At 39.6% G+C, this 22,477-nt stretch overlaps 1 protein-coding gene across 2 annotated transcripts in view; it reads right to left on the reverse strand.

Annotated features, from left to right (window-relative positions):
- Positions 1-22,477, reverse strand: part of LOC122626232 (kelch-like protein 10) — a 168,651-nt gene that overhangs the window by 14,364 nt on the left and 131,810 nt on the right. The window contains exon 1 of one of the 2 annotated variants that reach the window (XM_043806409.1): positions 16,364-16,480. The exons of the other annotated variant lie outside the window; for it this stretch is intronic. Within the exon in view, the coding sequence (XP_043662344.1) occupies positions 16,364-16,465 (102 nt within the window). The 5' untranslated portion in view covers positions 16,466-16,480. Of the gene's footprint in view, positions 1-16,363; positions 16,481-22,477 lie in introns of those variants that run through there. 2 annotated transcript variants of the gene reach the window in all.

Raw genomic sequence — 22,477 nt, forward strand, 5'->3', positions numbered from 1 at the left:
CAGTAAACTGCCGAAGAATTCCATTTTCTTCCAAAAAATTATCGAACGCGTTATTAACATATTCAGTTCCGTTATCACTTCGCAATATTTTAATTGTTTTCCCGTTTGGCACTCAGCTATTTTCTTGAACGATTTATAAATGTTTATGACTTCCGATTTATGTTTAATGAAATATTATACAAAATATTTTGAGCCACCGATCGATGGTATATTAATAGGTCCGCATACGTCACTATGGACGATTTCCAAAAGCTCCTTGCCTTTATTTTCGGAATGCGTAAATGGTAACGCACAGCTTTTACTTTTTAAACACACTGTACAGTCAATATTTTTTAAATTTGTGTTAAATTTTAATCCATGCACTTAGTTGTATTAAACTGTTAACGTTTAAGTGCCCATACCGTTTATGCCATTTTATTAGTTCTTTTTGATCACCGTTTCCATAGTATAACATGTAATTATCTTCTTTTGTTTCACACAAAAACAAATTGTTCACTTTTATTGCCCTCAGCCAGTTTTCGTTGGTTTTATTATTTATTAGAGCACAGTTCCCTTTAAATATCACTTTACAGCCGCTATCTACAGCTTAGCTAACTGATATGCAATTGCGGAACATACAGTACATCTTTAAGGGTTATTTCACATTTGTGTGTTTTTAGTTTTATATTTCCGCGACCTTCTGCAAAAACATATTTGTTGCCCGCGAGATGTATTTTATCATTATATTTTTCGAACCGATCGAATAATTTCCGCCGCATACACATGTGTGCCGTCGCTCCACTGTCAAGGCACCATATAGTTTCATTGAGTGAAACGTTATTGCTCAAGCTGCATAGTGAGAAAAAAGCTTTGGCACTCTCGTCTTTAGATTTATCTTCTCCTCTTTTAAGCCTACACTCATTTTGAAGGTGACCCTTACGACCACAGAAGTAGCACTTCATGTTCTTTTTGGACCGTAGTTTATTTTTCAGCCCTCTTTCACTATCATTTTTATTTGATTAACCGCTGTAACTCTTTTTCACGAAACAGTTTTTCAATGCGCAACAAAGGCTTGTACAGTTCCGTCGTTTTCAGCTACGTCACAATTTTTTCGGAGCTCACTTTCTTCGTGTAACTTTATTTTCAAATTAGTTAGTCTTGGAAGTTCATCAAAAGAAAATTTCAAATTAGCTTACTTTGGTAAGCTTCCTCTTGCAAAACTGTTCCCATCTCAGTCAATTAATCGAAAACATTTGCAAAGTTTGTTAGGTACTGCTGCATGTTCTCATCTTCAGTCATGCGCATATATAATAATTTTTTAAACAAAGATACTTTTCTCACAGGTCCCGATGGCTGATGAATTTCTTTTAATTGTGTCCAGGCCTCCTTGGCAGATTGACATTTTTTTATGTTTGTAAATTCGCTTGATTTAACCGATAGCGTAATTGCGGTTAAGGCCTTTTGATCTTTTAGGTTGTAATTGGCGTCTTCTTCTAATTTTTCTTCCGAAATCACTGACCACAGTTCTTGATGCACCAATACACTTTTCCTCTGCACACATCACGAGTCATAATTCTTGATGCACCAATACACTTTTCCTCTGCACACATCACGAGTCATAATTGGACTCACCCAATTTGTCTTTATTATACGTAAGACTCATTTTACGTTTCTTTTATTTTATTTAGTTTAACGATCAATACACACAGTAATAATCGGCTTCTCTCAACATATGAGAATTATCTCGGACAGGTTCCACATTAACTTCTTTTCTGCTAAGGGTCCTGGGCCCATAACCTATTGGATTTTGATAGAACCAAGTGCGCCGCAGAATACGTTGATTTTAGTTGGACTCCAAGAACAGAAGAAGGAAAGCTTTATTCAACTGCTATTTATATCTTAATATATATAAATCTCGTGTCACAATGTTTGTCCTCAATGGACTCCTAAACCACTCAACCGATTACAATAAAATTCGCACACCATGTGCAGTTCGATCCAACTTGAGAGATAGGATAGTTTAATTCTGGAAAAAGTCAAATGAAAAGCGGGAAAACCGTTATTTACATGCAGCGCCATTTTTAAAACATAGGATGTCATTCTTCTATGCTCATTTCGTTTTATTTAATTTATGAGACAAACTTTATTTGGTTCATAAATAAATTGTAACAGCAGGCATTTGTTTTTGAGGTGGTAAGTAGAACTGTGTTAATTATGTGTACCGTGCATTTGAGGTTAAACTCACCACTTCCACCTTCTTCGACTTCCTCATCTCATCCTCCTTCTTCTTCATCAATTAGAAGATACACTAGCCGAACGCAATAAAGCAAGAAGACTAAAGCATCAACAATCACGCAGGTTTTCAGAAGAAGGAGGAGGAAGACGAAGAAGGAAGAAGAAAAAGGTAGAGGAAGGAGGAGGATTAAGAAGATGGAGGAGGAAGGAGGAGAAGGATTAAGAAGATGGAGGGGGAAGAAGGAGGATGAAGAAGAAGAAGGAATAAGGAGCATGAAGAAGTCAGAAGAAGAAGGAGGAAGAAGAAGAAGAATGACCCATAAAAAATTTCTGGAAGCATTAAACAGAACAATGCAAGATCTACGTCGCAATCAACAAATTTTGGGTGTTGCAATAATATTTTTGTCAGGAGATTTCCGACAAACATTGCCCGTCATTCCACGTGCAACGTTAGCGGATCAGATCAATGCTTGCTTGAAGTATTATTTCCTGTGGCGATATGTCCAAAAATTGACATTGAAAATAAACATGCGTGTTCAATAGCACTATGATAAATCTGCAGAACGGTTTTCGAAGCAATTATTAGAAATCGGAAGTGGCAACGTTCCAAATACAAATGGCTTGATCACTTTGCCAAACAATTTTTGTACAATTCTACAATCTAAAGGGGAATTAATAGAAAGCGTTTTTCCAAATATAATTCAAAATCACAGAAATCACGATTGGTTGACAGAACGAGCAATATTGTCACCAAAAAAAGTACATGTCAATGAAATCAATTTGTTTGTCTCATGAATTAAATAAAACAAAATGAGCAGAGAAGAATGACATCCTATGTTTTAGAAATGGCGCTGCATGTAAAAAACGGTTTTCCCGCTTTTCTTTTGACTTTTTCCAGAATTTAAACTATCCTATCTCTCAAGTTGGATCGAACTGCACATGGTGTGCGAATTTTATTGTAATCGGTTGAGTGGTTTAGGAGTCCATTGACGACAAACATTGTGACACGAGATTTATATATATTAAGATATATAATCTAGATCAGGATCAATAGCAGAGTCGTTCTGGCCATGTCCGTCCGTATGAACGCTGAGATTTCAGGAACTACAAAAGCTAGAAAGTTGAGATTACGCATACAGACTCCAGAGACATAGAAGCAGCGCAAGTTTATCGATTCATGTTGCCATTTTCTTTCTTTTTTTTATACCCGTTACTCGTAGAGTAAAAGGGTATACTAGATTCGTTGAAAAGTATGTAACAGGCAGAAGGAAGAATTTCCGACCATATAAAGTATATATATTCTTGATCAGGATCAATAGCCGAGTCGATATGGCCATGTCCGTCTGTCCGTCCGTCTGTCCGTATGAACGTCGAGATCTCAGGAACTACAAAAGGTAGAAAGTTGAGACTAAGCATACAGACTCCAGAGAAATAGACGCAGCGCAAGTTTGTCGATTCATGTTGCCACGCCCAATCTAACGCCCACAAACCGCCTAAAACTGCCACGCCCACACTTTTGAAAAAGGTTTTGATATTTTTTCATTTTTGTAATAGTCTTGTAAATTTTTATCGATTTGCCAAAAAACTTTTTGCCACGCCCACTCTAACGCCCACAAACCGCCAAAAACTGTCAGTGTTAAAGACTCTCCTTCGCACTTCCACTAGCTAAGTAACGGGTATCAGATAGTCGGGGAACTCGACTATAGCGTTCTCTCTTGTTATACCCGTTACTCGTAGAGTAAAAGGGTATACTAGATTCGTTGAAAAGTATGTAACAGGCAGAAGGAAGCGTTTCCGACCATATAAAGTATATATATTCTTGATCAGGATCAATAGCCGAGTCGATCTGGCCATGTCCGTCTGTCCGTCCGTCTGTCCGTCTGTCCGTCTGTCCGTCTGTCTGTCCGTCCGTATGAACGTCGAGATCTCAGGAACTATAGAAGCTAGAAAGTTGAGAGTAAGCATACAGCCTCCAGAGACATAGACGCAGCGCAAGTTTGTCGATTCATGTTGCCACGCCCCCTCTAACGCCCACAAACCGGCCAAAACTGCCACGCCCACACTTTTGAAAAATGTTTTAATATTTTTTCATTTTTGTATTAGTCTTGTAAATTTTTATCGATTTGTCAAAAAACTTTTTGCCACGCCCACTCTAACGCCCAAAAACCGTCAAAAACTGTCAGTGATGAAGACTCTCCTTCGCACTTCCACTAGCTGAGTAACGGGTATCAGATAGTCGGGGAACTCGACTATAGCGTTCTCTCTTGTTTTAAACTTAAACCATGCATTATTTCTTATATTTTCGATTATTTAAAATACTATGATTTACTTATATTTTTCTTTCTTTAATTTTGTTTATCCTTCATTATGATTATCATTTAAGAATTATAATTATAACAATTAATATATTAAAATGAAGGTTTAATTTTTATACCCGTTACTCGTAGAGTAAAAGGGTATACTAGATTCGTTGAAAAGTATGTAACAGGCAGAAGGAAGCGTTTCCGACCATATAAAGTATATATATTCTTGATCAGGATTTTAGCCGAGTCGATCTGGCCATGTCCGTCTGTCCGTCCGTCTGTCTGTCCGTCTGTCCGTCTGTCTGTCCGTCTGTCTGTCCGTCCGTATGAACGTCGAGATCTCAGGAACTACAAAAGCTAGAAAGTTGAGATTAAGCGTACAGATTCCAGGGACATAGACGCAGCGCAAGTTTGTCGATTCATGTTGCCACACCCACTCTAACGCCCACAAACCGCCTAAAACTGCCACGCCCACACTTTTGAAAAAGGTTTTGATATTTTTTCATTTTTGTATTAGTCTTGTAAATTTCTATCGATTTGCCAAAAAACTTTTTGCCACGCCCACTCTAACGCCCACAAACCGCCAAAAACTCTCCTTTGCACTTCCACTAGCTGAGTAACGGGTATCAGATAGTCGGGGAACTCGACTATAGCGTTCTCTCTTGTTTTTCTTAACGTTAGCTCAAGGGACAACCCATATATTTTATCCGCTGTTGTAAAGGTGGGGAGGGTGTACAATAGGGTAAAGTTAACATCTCATACCCTAGAGTCAATCGGAACCGAATGTTTCTGTCAATCTATCTATTTATTGGGACTTACAATATTTATTTCATTTTTTTTTATACATATCCTGTTCATTTTTGTTCATTTGAAACCGTGCACTTAAAGTATTGTGAAAAGGTGCTCCCATGAATTATAGAGTAGACAAGAACCCCGCCCCATCCGTCGAGCTAGTTAGGGCAAATGCTAGAAGTACACACTGCCGAGCTCTGTCTAGGAAGAATTTAAAAAAAGTAAAAGGACTGGACACTACACAATTGGCGCCCAACGCCCAAGTACACCTGTTAAAATCCTTTAGATATTTATACTCAAAACATATGTATAAATGTTATAGTTAGCTTCGTGGCTATTTGCTCGCATAACGCACCCATTAAATATCAATTTATTTTGTGTTTCAAACAAGGTTTTCTTTGTAACAAAAGTTTTTTGTTACACACTCGGAAAATCGTCTTGTGGAATATTGGTTTTAATTTAAATTTACGAATTGAAAAACCCAAGCGAAACTGAGAAATGAATTTTATCTTTTAGTAGTTTTGTACTCGAGGAGTACAGATTTAATATTGTTGAATTGCGATTGCAATTCGGAATTTTCTGGATTGGTCGACCAAATTAAACCGTCTCTAAAAACATCTACATGTTTAAAAGTTAATCTTTAGTAACTTTGGATTTGATTTTGAGAGTCACGCTTGGAAATTTAGATATATAGAAAGATTTTGATAATCTGACCGGATTGATACTCACCTTTTAATACAAATCGAACTATAGAACAATATATTAGAAATCATCGTAAATCATCATAATCAGTAAGGATACAATTTATTGATTATACATTTGGCGTTACATTGGCTCAACTTATGTTTTAGGTTTCGGCATTTTGTAAAGCGACAAATTTGTTGGATATACTTTTATAATTTTAAAATCGCAGAAAGTCTACACATTCGTGGAAGCGGACGTCTTTCGATAGCGCTGCGCGAAAATCTCGTGTTAACGTGGTTGTGCTGAACAGTGTTAGCGGCAAATCTGCAAAAACAAACGGTGGACTTGTGCCATAGTTCTGCGCGTAACCTAGGCGTGCTGAATGACCGCGTGTTGCAGGTGGTTAGCAAAATATATAAGTTTGCAATTTTTGCAGCTGATAAAACAGCTGACAGCGCTGCCAACTTATCTCGGAGGGCTCATGAGCGAGTGGCGTTGCCACATCAACTGTAAGACCAGTGCTGAGGTGCGAACGTTGGGCGCGTAATTTCAAAATTAAATTCAAAATTTTATTTAATTTAATTTAAACAAATAAGTGCCACGCATAACAAGCTCGAAAAAATGAGCAGCGATCAAAAGAATGAGCGTAGAAGCTCCGTCAACCCAAGAAATGCTTGCTACTCCTATTTCTCAACTAGAGATATAGATCAAAATCAGAAGTCGACAAAGAGCAACTCGACTCAACTGACCGTCGACAGCAAGAGAGCCAGCTCTTGCTCACCCTCTCTGCTCACCCCAACTCCCGCATCATGGAGTTACCAATGCCAAACCCCATCACCGCCGGCTTCGCTGAATGAAGCTCCAACAACAAGCAGTGCTAAAATTTCTGCAGCAAACTCACCACCAATAATTAAACCAACTACCAATACTGCGAGTTCGGTCCCAACGGCCGCACAACAAAATAAAATGGCAACAAAAACAGTTAGCCTCGATAAGCAACAAGCGGTCCCGGCTATACAGACCGGTATGGACCGCTACATCCAGATTAAGCGCAAGCTTAATCCACCCAACACGGTTGGCAATAAACCAAAGATCAATCGAACCAACAAAAGCACCAATCAAACGAGGAGCTCCAATGAAAACCGATTCTCCATCTTAGCAGAGGCGGACAACAACAACCAGAGTTGGGGCAGGAGACCCAAAGGAAACCTAAGCCCCCACCTATTTACATAAGGGAAAAAAGTTCAAGCGCCCTGGTCAACAAAATTGTTGCGCTGGTCGTGGACGAGAATTTCCATGTTGTTCCGCTTATTAAAGGGAACATACACGAAACAAAGGTTCTAACGAAGTCCGAAGAACACTTCCGAGCTGTGTCTAAGTACCTGGAAGACACAAAAAAGAACTTTTACACCTATCAACTAAAAAGCAGCAAGGGACTGCAAGTTGTGCTAAAAGGTATAGAACCTGACGTCACCCCCTCTGAAATTCAAGAAGCCCTTAAGGCCAGGGGCTTCTGTGCCAAAAATGTTAGCAATATTGTTAACAGAAACAAAAAACCGCAACCACTTTTCAAGGTCGAGCTCGAACCAGATAGCAAAGCCTTAAAGAAAAACGAAGTGCACCCGATCTACAAGCTGCAGCTCTTACTGCATCAAAGAATCACCGTGGAAGAACCCCACAAACGCAACGGCCCTGTTCAATGCACAAACTGCCAAGAGTATGGACACACCAAGACATACTGCACACTTCGGACGGTCTGCGTAGTCTGCGGAGACTTCCACAACTCCGTAAACTGCCCCGCAAACAAAGAAGACCCCCAAATGAAAAAATGTGGCAACTGTGGAGGAAACCATACGGCAAACTACAGAGGCTGTGCGGTCTACAAGGAGTTGAAGAGTCGCATGCGACGAGCGACAGCTACGCACCAACAACATTTCGCCAAGGCAGCCAGATCATCTTTTGGGCAGCTAGATACAACCAAGGGAATCTCCTACGCCGAAGCACTAAGAACAGGCATGGAAAATCCGCCCCAGCCTCACTCAGAAAATGCTCAGCAGGTTCCAGTGCAGCCGCAAAACAAATTGGAATCTATGATGTTCACCATGCAACAAAGTATGATGGAACTTATGTCATTCATGAAAACAACCATGCAAACCCTTGTTCAGAACCAGAACATGGTAATTCAGTTGCTTGTAGCACAACAGTCCAAATAATAAATGACTAACCTACGTACATCCATGTGGAATGCCAACGGTATTTCACGGCATAAACTTGAAATAACTCAATTCCTAAACGTAAATCACATCGACGCCATGCTGCTGGTTGAAACGCACCTCACAGGGAGATATAACTTCTATATAAGAGGTTATACCTTTTACCGCACAGATCATCCGGATGGCAAGGCCCACGGCGAAACGGGCATCTTAATCAGAGAACGCATCAAACACCACTTTCATCAAAGGTTTGCAACAAATTACCTGCAAGCCACGTCCATAAAAGTGATCTCAGGAAACGGCAACCTTTGCATCTCTGAAGGTCAATTCATGGACTTCTACAACACTCTGGGGGATCGCTTCATAGCCGCAGGAGACTACAACGCCAAACACACGCACTGGGGATCACGCCTCGTGACTCCCAAGGGAAGGCAACTGTATAATGCACTTATAAAGGTGAGCAATAAACTGGACTACGTTTCTCCTGGTAGCCCCACATATTGGCCTGCAGACCCAAAAAAGATCCCAGATCTAATTGATTTCGCGGTGACAAAAAACATCCCACGCAATTTAATAAGCGCCATAGCACTACCGGATCTCTCATCTGACCACTCGCCTTTGTTGATAAGCCTTCTTCAAAGCCCAGAAATTGCGGACCACCCCCACAGGCTGACGTCGCACAACACTAACTGGATGAAATACAGAAAGTATGTGAGTTCCCACATTGAGCTAACTCCCCAACTAAATATCGAAGCGGACATCGACTGCTCCACCGCCGCACTGGAAGAGGTACTCGTTACAGCAGCTAGGATCTCAACCCCTAAACGGAAGGATGGGGAATTTAAGAAGTTCAAAACCAACCGGCAAATTGAACAGCTGGTTCTGGAAAAGAGGCGTCTCCGACGAGCGTGGCAAACCAGCAGATCGCCATGTTTAAAGCAACGTCTTACTGAAGCCACCCGCAATCTAAACCGGGCCCTGAAGCAAGAAGCTGAAAATGAACAACTTAAATATATTGGAAAACTCTCGCCAACTAGTACAAAGCATCCCTTGTGGAGGGCTCACCCAAATCTAAGCTCTCCAATTCAAACCGTCACCTCTATAAGGAATTCTTCAGGGTGCTGGGCCCGCAGCGACAAAGATAGAGCCGAATCATTTGCCCAATCAACGATACTGCGAACTATCACTGGGGCACCATGGTATATTCGTAACCAAAACATCCACAGGGACCTCGGCATTCTCGCAGTAAAAGATGAAATAGACAAGCATAAAGCGTCCTACAATGAAAAACTCTCTGTCCACCCAAATCCTCTAGCAAGGGTCTTGACTCGGGTCTCCAGCCGAACCCGCTTGCAACGTACAGACCTTCCAACCCAGCCATAACTTGTCAGGGCCACTGTTTCAGTCTACATGACTCCTAGTTAGGTTATAGTATAAGATTTGATACACTTATTGTTAGTCTCGTAAATGAGAAGATTCAATAAATAAAAGCAAAACATTTAAAAAAAAAAAAAAAAAAAAAAAAAAAACGGAGTTTATCGCAGTAATGAAATCCCCATTCAAGATCCGTTCTGTGGACTTTGCCACGAAGTAATGGAACATATTGATTTAATTGCAGTTTTGCCCTGCAATCATAAATTCCACAACAAATGCGTTGTAGACAGCTTCAAAGCTATCCCGCAATGTCCTGAGTGCAAAAGTACTTGTACTCCAACCCAGGTAACTTATCTGAACAATACACTGGATATTGAGATCCAAGACGCTACGGTTGTCAGCGTGGCTGTTCCACCTTCTCTTAATTCGATTAGGGATTCCACGGTTAGTCCCAGAGACACCAATAAAAGAGGTAGAGGAGCAACTCCTAGGAGGGGTATGAATACTCGATCAGTGATTCGAAATAATGACGGACTTCCTATCGAAACCCGTCCAACTGTTGTATCCAAAAACAAAGAAGATACTCGCTCTTCTGTTTTGAATAGAGATGACGTCACTCATCTCGTTAGAGAGGCTATCAAAGCTAGTCAAGACCGATTTCTTCAATCCATAAATGGCTTACTCGCCTCGAACCTCGAAAAGGCGGTCCAAGCTCAACTAGCTGCCCTAAATATAAACCGAGCAGAACATGTTGAACCACATCAAAGTTTAAGACCCAATAATAGACCTTTCATCGTGTCTCCAGCTGCATCATCTTCACTTAATGGTTTAAGCAATCCACAAGATATATCCAAAAACACATCTAAAATCTCTTTGGATAAAGCTGCAGGCGTTATTCAAAGCTGGAGGATTAAATTTAATAGCGGTAGGGAAGGCATGTCAGCACAGGACTTTCTCTACCGAACTCGTTCTTTGGCAGTCCAGAACTTGGATAGTGATTATCAGCTTCTATGCGATAATCTACACTTATTGTTCTCGGGAACAAAATTTTTCTTGGGAAACATTCTGTAATGAGTTTCGTAAAAAGTTTGAAGATATCGATGACGATATTGACGTCCGGGAATTAATCAATTCTCGAAAACAGGGTGATCAGGAATCTTTTGAGGATTTCCAATTCGCTGTAGAGAGATTGGTAGGCTTAGCAAGGAAATTTCTGAACGCTCACTCGTACGAATTCATATTCATAATTCAAAATCTTCCCTTCGTTATGAGCTTATGCACTTGGGCATAAACAACTTAGCCAGTCTTCGTGAGGAAATCCGTACTCACGAGCAATTCCATAAAATTTTGCGAACACAGTCAATCAAGTCCAAATTTGAAGCGCGTCCGCGTATAGCAGATTTTGCAACTGAGGTTGATGAACAGGTTCCCGAGAATGTTTCCGCCATTCAACACAAGCGATTGATGTGTTGGAATTGCGAAAGGCCGGGACATCGGTTCGATGACTGTTTAGAACAGAGAACCATCTTTTGTTACGGTTGTGGGGCTAAGAATACCTTCAAGCCCAAATGTCTGACCTGTAACCCTCAGGAAAACTATCAGAGGGATGCGGCAAACAGAACCCACTTGTCGCATCCAAAGTAATTACCGTAGATAGTGGTGCTCAAACAGACTTCAGTCAAGTAGCAGAACAAAGCCAACCAAATTTAATTAAAACCGGAATAGACCCCCACTTGCCTTTTCATTTACGTTTAGCTAATTACAAAGCCGCTAAGAAACGTATAATTTCCGAAGTTGACAGCATTTATTTAAATTTGAGACCAAAACGATCTACCTTGCGTTTGAGAACGTTTTGGAAAAAGATTAAATCAACCCGCAAAAGATTAGTCTCGGCAATAATATCTAAGTCCGATAAGCGACTTTACACCGATCTTAAGCTAGGAAAAAACCAATATAAAGCTTTGTTGGATTCAGGCTCCACGATCAGCTGCTGCTGCTCTTAGAAACAGCCCTCAATTTCGAAAATGTTCTGGAGTCATCCAAACGGCTAATGGCTCTAACTGTCCAGTGATCGGCAAGTTCGTTGCCGACATTACATATCGAGATATAACCAAGCCGATGGAATTTTTTATTATCCCTGATCTGAGTCAGGATGTTTATTTAGGCGTTGATTATTGGCGTTCCTTTGGACTATTAGATCAGTTGCTAGATCCCATAGGAGAAGTATCTGAATTAGATACTGGAGACGAGGCTCAAACCGAACTTCCAAATATGCACACTTTGAATGCAGGACAGCGTTTTCGTCTTAATTCCGTCATCGCCAAGTTCCCCTCATACTGTCAGGAAGGTTTAGGCCGAACTCACTTGTGTGAGCACATCATCGATGTAGGTAACGAAATCCCTGTCAAGCAAAGGCATTGGCCAGTCTCACCAACCGTCGAGAAAGACATGTTTAGGAAATAGACAAGATGCTTGAAATGGACATAATAGAAGAATCCAACAGTCCGTGGAGCAGCAACTGTCTTTTAGTTAGACGTGGCGAAAAGTTGCTTTTGTGCATAGATACGAAAGTCGTAAATAAATATACTCGGAAAGATGCCTACCCTCTGCCACATATCGACGGCATCTTAAGCCGGCTACCTCCTGCTCGATACATAACTGGTCTAGACATGAAGCATGCTTTTTGGCAAATTCCGCTTGAAGAAAAATTTAGACAATACACCGCATTCACAATCCAAAACAGGCCCTTGTACCAGTATAAGGTAAAGCCGTTTGGACTGTGCAATGCACCCCAGACCTTATGTAGGCTTATGGAAAAAGTAATACCACCACATTTTCGAACAAGGGTGTTCGTTTATTTAGACGATCTCCTTATTTTGTCAGACGACTTTGATTCCCACATGTGCCTCCGGAAAGCCAACTTGACTATTAATATACAAAAGTCTAAGCTTTGCATGCGGGAGATTAAATATCTCGGTTTCATAAATGGCGATGGCCAATTGAAAACCGATATCGGGAAAATACACGCTATCTTAGATTTTCCGATTCCCAAATCAGTAAAACAACAGAGAAGATTTTTAGGACTCTCAGGTTGGTATAGGAGATTCGTTGAAAACTATGCCGCAATTAGCTTTCCACTAACTGAGCTTCTCAAGAAAAACAAATGCTTAGAGTGGAATGAAGCCGCGGAAGAAGCTTTTAAGAAACTGAAATCCAGTCTAACTACAGCTCCAGTGCTTAGGTCTCCCGATTTCTCTAAACCATTCATACTTATTTGCGACGCTAGCACCCATTGTCTTGGTAGCGTATTAGCTCAAAAGAATGAAGAGGACGAAGAGTTATCTATCGCGTTTATGTCGGAGAAGTTGTCAAAGGCCCAAAGAAACTACACTGTCACTGAGCTTGAGTGCTTAGCCGTAATCCGGGGCATTAGGAAATTTCGCGCTTATGTCGAGGGTCAGGCTTTCCAGGTAATTACCGATCACGCCTCGCTCAAATGGTTAATGGCGCAAAAAGATCTAACAGGAAGATTAGCTCGATGGGCAATCTATCTGCAGGGTTATTTGTTGGAGATTAGTCATTGAAAAGGTACTGAGAATATCGTAGCCGGCACTCTATCTAGACGCGATGAACCGTACGTAAATGAACTTAATGATATCGGCCCGATAGTAGATTTAACATCGAAAGAGTTTAACTCAATCGAATACCAAGATCTCATTAGGCGCGTACAAGAAAATCAGCTTAAGTTGCCTGATTTAAAAGTTAGCGAAAATTTTGTATATAAGCGCACGCAACACGCAACTGGTGATGCAACGCAAGAAGCAGAGTCATGGAAATTATGAATTCGAACAGCTCTCACTGAAGATATTCTCTATCGTGCACATAATTCACCCGATGCAGCTCACTGTGGCACAGGTAAATTAATAGAAAAGCTAAAGAGATATATGTTTTGGCCAGGAATCGTGACTCAAATAAGTACTTACGTATCGGCTTGTTCTGTTTGTAGGTCTACAAAAAGCGCAAATACTGTTTTGCGACCACCTATGGGTAAACCAATGACATCAGATAGAGCGTTTCAGAAACTATATATTGATCTGCTGGGACCCTACCCCAGATCAATCATCGTTGACCATCATACTAAATTTCATTTCTTACATCCTTTATAGAAGTTTACTTCGAACCGGATTTGTGACTATTTAGAGAATTACTTGTTTTACGTTTTTGGGGTACTACCCGATAACGGTTCCCAATTCAAATCTGGCTTTTTTGAATCTTTCTTAACACGATTTGGCATTGAACATATGTGTACAGCTGTCTATTCGCCACAGACCAACGCCAGGCTAAATAGATCAGTTCTTGCGGCAATTCGAGCACATATTGGTAATGACCATTCGAATTGGGATAGCCATCTCAACGAAATTAGAGGTTCATTAAGAGCCTGTGTTCACCGCAGCACTGGATTCTCGCCCTATTTCTTGCCGTTTGGCCAAAACATGATATTAAATGGTCAAGACTACGAGCTTCTTCGAAAACTTAATCTGCTGTCTGACGATACTTCTCTTAAACAGCAGGACGTGATTCAGATTGCTAGAGCAAAAGCTAAAGAGACAGTCGCTATATCTCATGACGTTAACGCTCGCACTTATAATCTACGCTGCCGACCAATACAATTCAGTGTGGGAGCCAACGTGTATTCTAGAAACTTTGCCCAAAGCAATGCAGGGAAAAGATTCAACGCCAAGCTGGCACCTGTGTTCATTTCAGCTAAGGTTAAAAAGAAATTAAGTTCTACGTATTACGAACTGATTAATAAGTCGGGTAAATCAATAGGTGTATATTATTTAAAAGACTTGCAGAATATGCCTAAAAAGAATTAAGGTGGAAATTTTACTTTTTTCAGTGAATGCTTCTGGTATTAAAATCTCTGCAGCATTAACTGCGGTGTAGTGTCCAATTTCCTACAGATTTGTTTCTTTTCTCTTTCCCCTTTTGCTAGTTCCGAAAGCAATTAGCTTAAGCGTGGCTTATCTTTAAGCCACCTTGGATAAGCTAGCGCATCGGTTGTGCGTGCCGACACCCACTCATGTTTGTCGACTTCGACTGCACTTGCCGTTGTCGCATGATCGGCTTTGATATATGCCTAGGCCGAGTCTGAGTACAGCTTACTCTAAGAACAGCAGCCGACCAAATAAGTTCAAGTCAAGTGCGTGAAATAAATTTATATACTTTGCTGAAAATATTATATACTGAAGTTAATGTATAAAAATACATGTTAAATATAATAATATCAGTTAAAAACCGGCAAACATACGCATAAAATTAATTTCTGTGAATTTCAAGTGCATTTATAAAAAGTGACCAGGTATGAAATTGCTCATTTTCTTATGAACAATTTATAACCAAATTTTATTTCAGTGCCTATTTAGTGCCAGTGCCTTCTTATATTATATATATTGTTTGGAGAAAATTCCTGCATGTTTATAGCAGAAGAAAATCCCACCCCAAATTGGCACATGAGGTTTTGGCAATTTTGTGACGTCATGGCAAACCTCGTTTGAGTAATTTGCGCTGCGGAGCTATGGAGCTGCGCTGCCGCTGCTCTACCTAATTCTTCGCTGCTTTGGTTGCTTGAGCGCTGCTTTGGTTAATTTGATCTGCCTTGGATATTTGGTGCAGCACTGCCGCACTGTCTTGAAAGTATTTCGACCAATAAGCTGGAATAAAAATATGACGTCTGCCAATTAAATTTATATTGGAAATTTCTGAACCGCCTCCGAGGAAGATAGCGATGCCAACTCTTTATTGACCAATTTTCCGAAAAATGTGCTAGGTCTTCACAAAGTTTCGTTCTGCGAACCAAACTGGATCAGACGTATAAATATAAAAAACAAGAGAGAACGCTTTAGTCGAGATCCCCGACTATCTGATACCCGTTACTCAGCTAGTGGAAGTGCGAAGGAGAATCTTCAACACTGACAGTTTTGGTCGGTTTGAGGACGTTAGAGTGGGCATGGCAAAAAGTTTTGTGGCAAATCGATAGAAATTTACAAGTCTAATACAAAAATGAAAAAATATCAAAACATTTTTCAAAAGTGTGGGCGTGGCAGTTTTGGGCTGTTTGTGGGCGTTAGAGTGGGCGTGGCAAAAAGTTTTTTGGAAAATCGATAGAAATTTACAAGACTAATACAAAAGTGAAAAAATATCAAAACATTTTTCAAAAGTGTGGGCGTGGAAGTTTTATGCGGTTTGTGGGCGTTACAGTGGGCGTGGCAACATGAATCAACAAACTTGCGCTGCGTCTATGTCTCTGGAGTCCGTATGTTTAATCTCATCTTTCTAGCTTTTGTAATTCCTGAGATCTCGACGTTCATACGGACAGACGGACAGACGGACGGACAGACGGACATGACCAGATCGACTCGGCTACTGATCCTGATCAAGAATATATATACTTTATATGGTCGGAAACACTTCCTTCTGCCTGTTACATACTTTTCAACGAATCTAGTATACCCTTTTACTCTACGAGTAACGGGTATAAAAAGTAAAAGAACTGCACACTCAACGACGCGCAAATGGCAAATTTTACGACAATTTCATCCGGTTTTTTTTATATTCTTTGAGTTAAAGCATTAATTAATCAGATAAAAAAAAATTTGGTTCAAATATCATGTGTAGTTTTTTTGCAATCCATCCTGGAAAAAGAATCCCCAAATTTGAGCGCCTGGGTAGACGACCCCCTTAAGATAGGAAAAATCAATATAAAGCTAATAGTCGACTTACACAAATTCGGTGTGCCCATCGAAGATGCTGTGCTAGGGTGCTGTGCAAAGGTATTTTAACATAATTCCTGACAAAATGTATTGTGTGGCATACACGGTTCATTATGATCAGAAATTAAAGCGACATTTTGATTACTACATAAATGAAGTAGGAATAGCATGAACTATATAAAGCAATACATCTCCACATCTCTGCGCGTAGGCTTCTCCTGATGTCATGGCTTCGTCTACTTCTCCTAAACGGGTTTCCCTAATGCATGCGAAGGGATTGGCGTCTTCGCATGACAGGTGATTGGCCTGCCGCACGTAAATAACGATTCGAGTTGAGAATCGTTTGAGAAACCGTTTGACAGCTAACGCTGAAGATGTACAGGCTCTTGTCAAATCCAAAATCTTATGATCTTCGCTCGCCAGTTGCATACGTTTGCAGGATCTCACTCGAAAGGTCCTGGTGTTTATGTCGGCCAGTCGCAAGATGAATTAGGCCGTAATCACGCCAAAATCATCTTGGTAAACTTCTCAGCTGGGCGTAATCATGATATTTTGTTCACCACATGGCCTGTACTTCTTCGTTTTTATTTTAAGAATGTGGATACGTGGAATGTCGATCTGGCCATGTCCGTCCGTCTGTTCGTTTGTCCGTATGAACGTCGAGATCTCAGGAACTACAAAAGGTAGAAAGTTGTGATTAAGCATACAGACTCCAGAGACATAGAAGCAGCGCAAGTTTATCGATTCATGTTGCCACGCCCACTCTAACGCCCACAAACCGCCCAAAACTGCCACGCCCACAATTGTAAAAATTGTTTTAATATTTTTTCGTTTTTGTATTAGTCTTGGAAATTTCTATCGATTTGCCAAAAAACATTTTGCCACGCCCACTCTAACGCCCACATATAAGTTATATGTAAGCCTAGTTATTGTTATACCCGTTACTCGTGAGTAAAAGGGTATACTAGATTCGTTGAAAAGTATGTAACAGGCAGAAGGAAGCGTTTCCGACCATATAAAGTATATATATTCTTGATCAGGATCAGTAGCCGAGTCGATTTGGCCATGTCCGTCTGTCCGTCCGTCTGTCCGTCTGTCCGTCCGTCTGTCCGTCCGTCTGTCCGTCCGTCTGTCCGTCCGTATGAACGTCGAGATCTCAGGAACTACAAAAGCTAGAAAGTTTAGATTAAGCATACGGACTCCAGGGGCATAGACGCAGCGCAAGTTTGTCGATTCATGTTGCCACGCCCACTCTAACGCCCACAAACCGCCCAAAACTGCCACGTCACACTTTTGAAAAAGTTTTGATATTTTTTCATTTTTGTATTAGTTTGTAAATTTCTATCGATTTGCCGAAAAACTTTTTGCCACGCTTACTCTAACGCCCACAAAACCGCCAAAAACTGTATGTGCTAAAGACTCGCCTTCGCACTTCGAATAGCTGAGTAACGGGTATCAGATAGTCGGGGAACTCGACTATAGCGTTCTCTCTTGTTAAATATGAATTCGAAATGAAATGTAAATGTAAACAAATGAATTGTAAAAAGCTTATCAGGTTGATCTAAACCACTCGACTATGCGCTAGCTTGAGCACACTGATAAGCTTTTGCCCTTCTACTCGACACAATTTTATCATATACATTAAGACATCGCTTTTTTCTTTTTTACTGAAATTTCCTGTTTTAAACATTCTCACTGAGTTATATTTCCATTCCTATGAATTACTGGACTGCATGATCCACAATTAATTATACCGTTATCGTAGAGTAAAAGGTATACTAGATTCGTTGAAAGTATGTACAGGCAGAAGGAGCGTTTCCGACCATATAAGTATATATTCTTGATCAGATCAGTAGCCGAGTCGATCTGGCCATGTCCGTCTGTCCGTCCGTCTGTCCGTCTGTCCGTCTGTCCGTATGAACGTCGAGATCTCAGGAACTACAAAAGCTAGAAAGTTGAGATTAACATACGGACTCCAGAGACATAGACGCAGCGCAAGTTGTGATTCATGTTGCACGCCACTCTAACTCCCACAAACCGCATAAACTGCCACGCCACACTTTTGAAAATGTTTTGATATTTTTTCATTTTTGTATTAGTCTTGTAATTTCTATCGATTTGCCAAAAACTTTTTGCACGCACTCTAACGCCACAAACCGCCAAAACTGCACGCCCACACTTTTGAAAATGTTGTGATATTTTTTCATTTTTGTATTAGATTGTAAATTTCTATCGATTTGCAAAAACTTTTTGACGCCACTCTAACGCCTCAACGAAAAAATGTCATGTGAAGACTCGCCTTCGCACTTCCACTAGCTGAGTAACGGGTATCAGATAGTCGGGGAACTCGACTATAGCGTTCTCTCTTGTTTTTTATAAAGCTAAACAAAACATTTTTTGTAGTCGTAATGTTCTAGGTCTTCTGATCTTCTAAGAAAAAGGGTATACTAGATTCGTTGAAAAGTAAAGCATTTGTTGGGGTTTCTGTTTTAGTCATTGGGGTCTTTGTATGTGTCGTTGTTTTCGACATTTGGCATTTATGACATCTACGTATGTACTCTTTTATATGACGAGTCTTATTTTTCCAATAATAGTGTCTGTTTATTTTCGCTAGCGTTCTTGTAATGCCTGTATGACCTCCTTGAATTGGATCGTCATGAAATGTAGACAGTATGGATTGCATCTCTTTTTCAGTTTGTATAAAGGTCTTAATGTTTCAATTTCTTTTTGCCTTTATATTTGAAAGTATCTATTGCAATGGATTCAAAGATTTTTTCACTCGGTGCCAATTTGACTTTGCTGATTTTTAGCATACCGGCTTGCATTTCGAGCCTTTGGAAGAACTGACCAAAATCTAGAATTCCATTAATATATAATCGTCAACATCAATTCTGGCAATAACTTTATTTCCTCGTTTTAGTAAACAAATAGATTCAGTTAATCGTAACGTCGTTTCATTTCATACTTCATCATTTGATATGATTTCGTGTACGTTGGGCTTAGATACATTTCAGATACTTTCCCTAGGCAATAGTTCCTTATTTGTTACTGTACAGTTTTTATCATGTCTACTTTGTTGCCTGGTAATGACTTTCAGGACTTTATGTTGCATGTTTTTGAGTACTTTTATATTTATATATTATGTTTTCCCTTTAGGTACTCTACAGTGAAGTCGTATTCTTCAAGCTCTAGCCGCATGCGAGTTAATTTAGAACTGGGATTAGTCATAGAAAATAGGTACGTTAAAGGTCTGTGGTCCGTTTTAAGGGTGAAATGTTTGCCATAAATATATGGTCTAAAATGGGTAATTGCCCAATGAATTGCCGCTAGTTCTTGTTCCGTTGTACTCTTATTGCTTTCTCCTTTTGTAAATGAACGTGATGCATAAGCTATTGGGAGCTGAATCCCGTTTCGGTTCTGAGTTAGAACTGCTCCGCAAGCTTGTTTACTAGCATCCGTTATAATGCAAAATTCTTTGCGAAAATCAGGATATTGTAATAATGTGGGGTGCATAAGATTTTCTTTAAGGTATTCGAATGCGTTCTGGCATTCGCTTGACCATTCAAAAGGGAAATGCTTTTTACATAATCTAGTTATGTGCCGTGAATAATCGGCGAAGTTTCTTATAAATCGACGATAATAGTTGCAGAATGCTACAAATCGTCTTGCGCTGTCCGCATCATGAGGGACAGGATAATTTCTGGTGACGTCAAATTCCTTGTCATCTGGAAATACTCCTTTGTCGGTGCATTTGTGACCTAGGAATGTCACTTCATGCATGAAAAATTAACATTTTTATGGATGCAGCTTTAGGTTATATTTTCTACATACATTAAAAACATCAGATAGGTTTTTAATAATGTGTTTTTCGGAACATCCTATCACTATTAAGTCATCCATATAAAGGAATGCCTGAGAAGGTTCTAAACCAGAGAAGTATATAGTCATCATTCTCTGAAACGAATTTGGTGCTATTTTAAGACCAAATGGTAATTGCGTGAAGCGATATGAGCCATTGCTCGTTGAAAAAGATGTTATATTCCTTGAGTTTTCCTCAAGTTCTATTTGGTGGAAACCTGACATCAAGTCAAGGCATGAAAAGTATTGAGCTCGAATGATCTAGAATGTCATCAATTCTAGGGAGTGGAATTTTTCAGAAATTGGTTTTTATTTATTTGACAATTAGTCATTTGTTTGTTATTAGTTATTTGACGATTAGTCAATTACTAATCGCCATTTCTTCTCTTGTGAATTTGGTAATGATTTTTTCGGAACTAACAAGAGTGGGCTGTTATACTCAGATACAGACGGTTCGACGATTTTGTCGCTAATTAATTTCCATACTTGTTTCCGAATTTCTTCAATATGGATATGCGGGCTTCTGTAGTTTTTTATATAAATGGGTTCATCATCTTTAAGTCTTAATGTTTGTTTATGAAAATGGTTTGTTGATATTGGTTCGGTTTCCAGTCCGAACACATAACTATACTGTGTGCATAATTCATTTAATTGATTTTTAAATTGGTCTGGAAAATTTGTCTTTAGTTTTGAAAGTACTTGTTCGCTTCTATTTTCTGGATTGGTGTTATGAATATCATAATCTTTTAAATTTTCATATTGGATTGTGTTTACTTTGACCAATTGGTCGAAATTAGTTGTATTTAGAAGTCGAATGTATACATGTTTGGATGCTGCTATTGTATTTGCAAAATAAATCCCATTGTGTATTTCCTGATTAGTAACAAAGTGTACTATTGTATCATTTACAGCATTAATGTCTATTTTCCGAATAACTTGTGATCTGGCTGGCAGAAGAACTGTATTGTTGCCAGCGCTATATGTTATTGGAACATATATTGGATAATTTAAATTTTGGGGTCTAATTATAAACCAGTCTTCACTTGGTTTGAAATCTAGTTGACAATTGAATTTCTTTATAAAATCAATGTCTATTATTCCATCACATGGTATTGAAAAATTTTAGTCTACCAAATGAAATTCAAGTGGAATAATATATTTCGTTGATTGAAGTTCTATTGAGGTTGTTCCTTGAGACTTTGTTATACCTTGGCCTCTGCCTTGGATATTTATTATTTTTTCATCCTGAATTTTGAAGTTATCAGAGTGTGATATCTGCCCCAGTATCTATGAGGAATGTTAGTTTATTTTCAGTCGAATGGTTATAGAAAGTTACGAATATATTAAGACTATAATTGATGGAATGAACTTTAACATTTATTGATTGTTTCCAAAAGGGTTCTGTGAGTTTTCCGACGTATTTTGCGCCATTCTTACATTGTTGTTATTGTTGCCCTGGTTGGAGTTACCTCGGCCTCTTCCTTGGTTTTGGCCTCCTCTTCCTCCACCGTTATTATAGTTATTATTATTGTTATTTTTGTAATTGCTGCCTCGGTTCTAATTGTTGTGGTTGCTATTTCTGCCATGATTATAACTTCGGCCTCCTCTGTTATCGTTATTTGCACCTCGTCGATAATAGAGTACAGTGTTATTTTGAGCTGTTATATCTGCAACTGTTTACAAATTTAGAAATGGCATCATTCATGTTTGTGAATGTGCCTGATTGCATGTTAAGTTTTACCTTATCAATGGAGCAATTTTGTGTCATGGCTTTTACAGCTGTTGTAGTTCTGTATTTATTTGCAAGGGATTGGCTGAGAACTTCACTGATATAGGCGCCTTTAAGGGCCTTTGTAAGTTTCTCCACCTCTTGGGTGTATTGGTTAGCCGTTTTATTTTTCTGTTGCATATTGAGAAGAATGGCAGATATACCTTCTACCGATTCTCCTCTTAAAGCACTTGACAGTTGGGTAATGATTGCAGAAATTGTCTGCTCATGAGTGACCTTTAAGGTGTTCTAGAGCATCTAGAAAACTTTGTAAATTTTCGTGACCACCATCAAACTCTGGTATCAGAGATGTGGCTAGCTTGATAAATTCTGTCAATGTCTGTCCATTTCAGAAATTTGTTATTGTTTCTGGCTTATTTTCAATTCGATCGCTTCCTTCTAGTGTATCAATGTCACTATCGGATTAAGAGTCGCTTGATTGAATAGAATCGTCTAGTTCTTGGAACTGGTCGGGATCGAATTCCACCAATTGACTTA

Source organism: Drosophila teissieri, chromosome 2L (assembly GCF_016746235.2).
Source record: "Drosophila teissieri strain GT53w chromosome 2L, Prin_Dtei_1.1, whole genome shotgun sequence".
In the NCBI taxonomy this organism is placed as follows: Eukaryota; Metazoa; Arthropoda; class Insecta; order Diptera; family Drosophilidae; genus Drosophila; species Drosophila teissieri.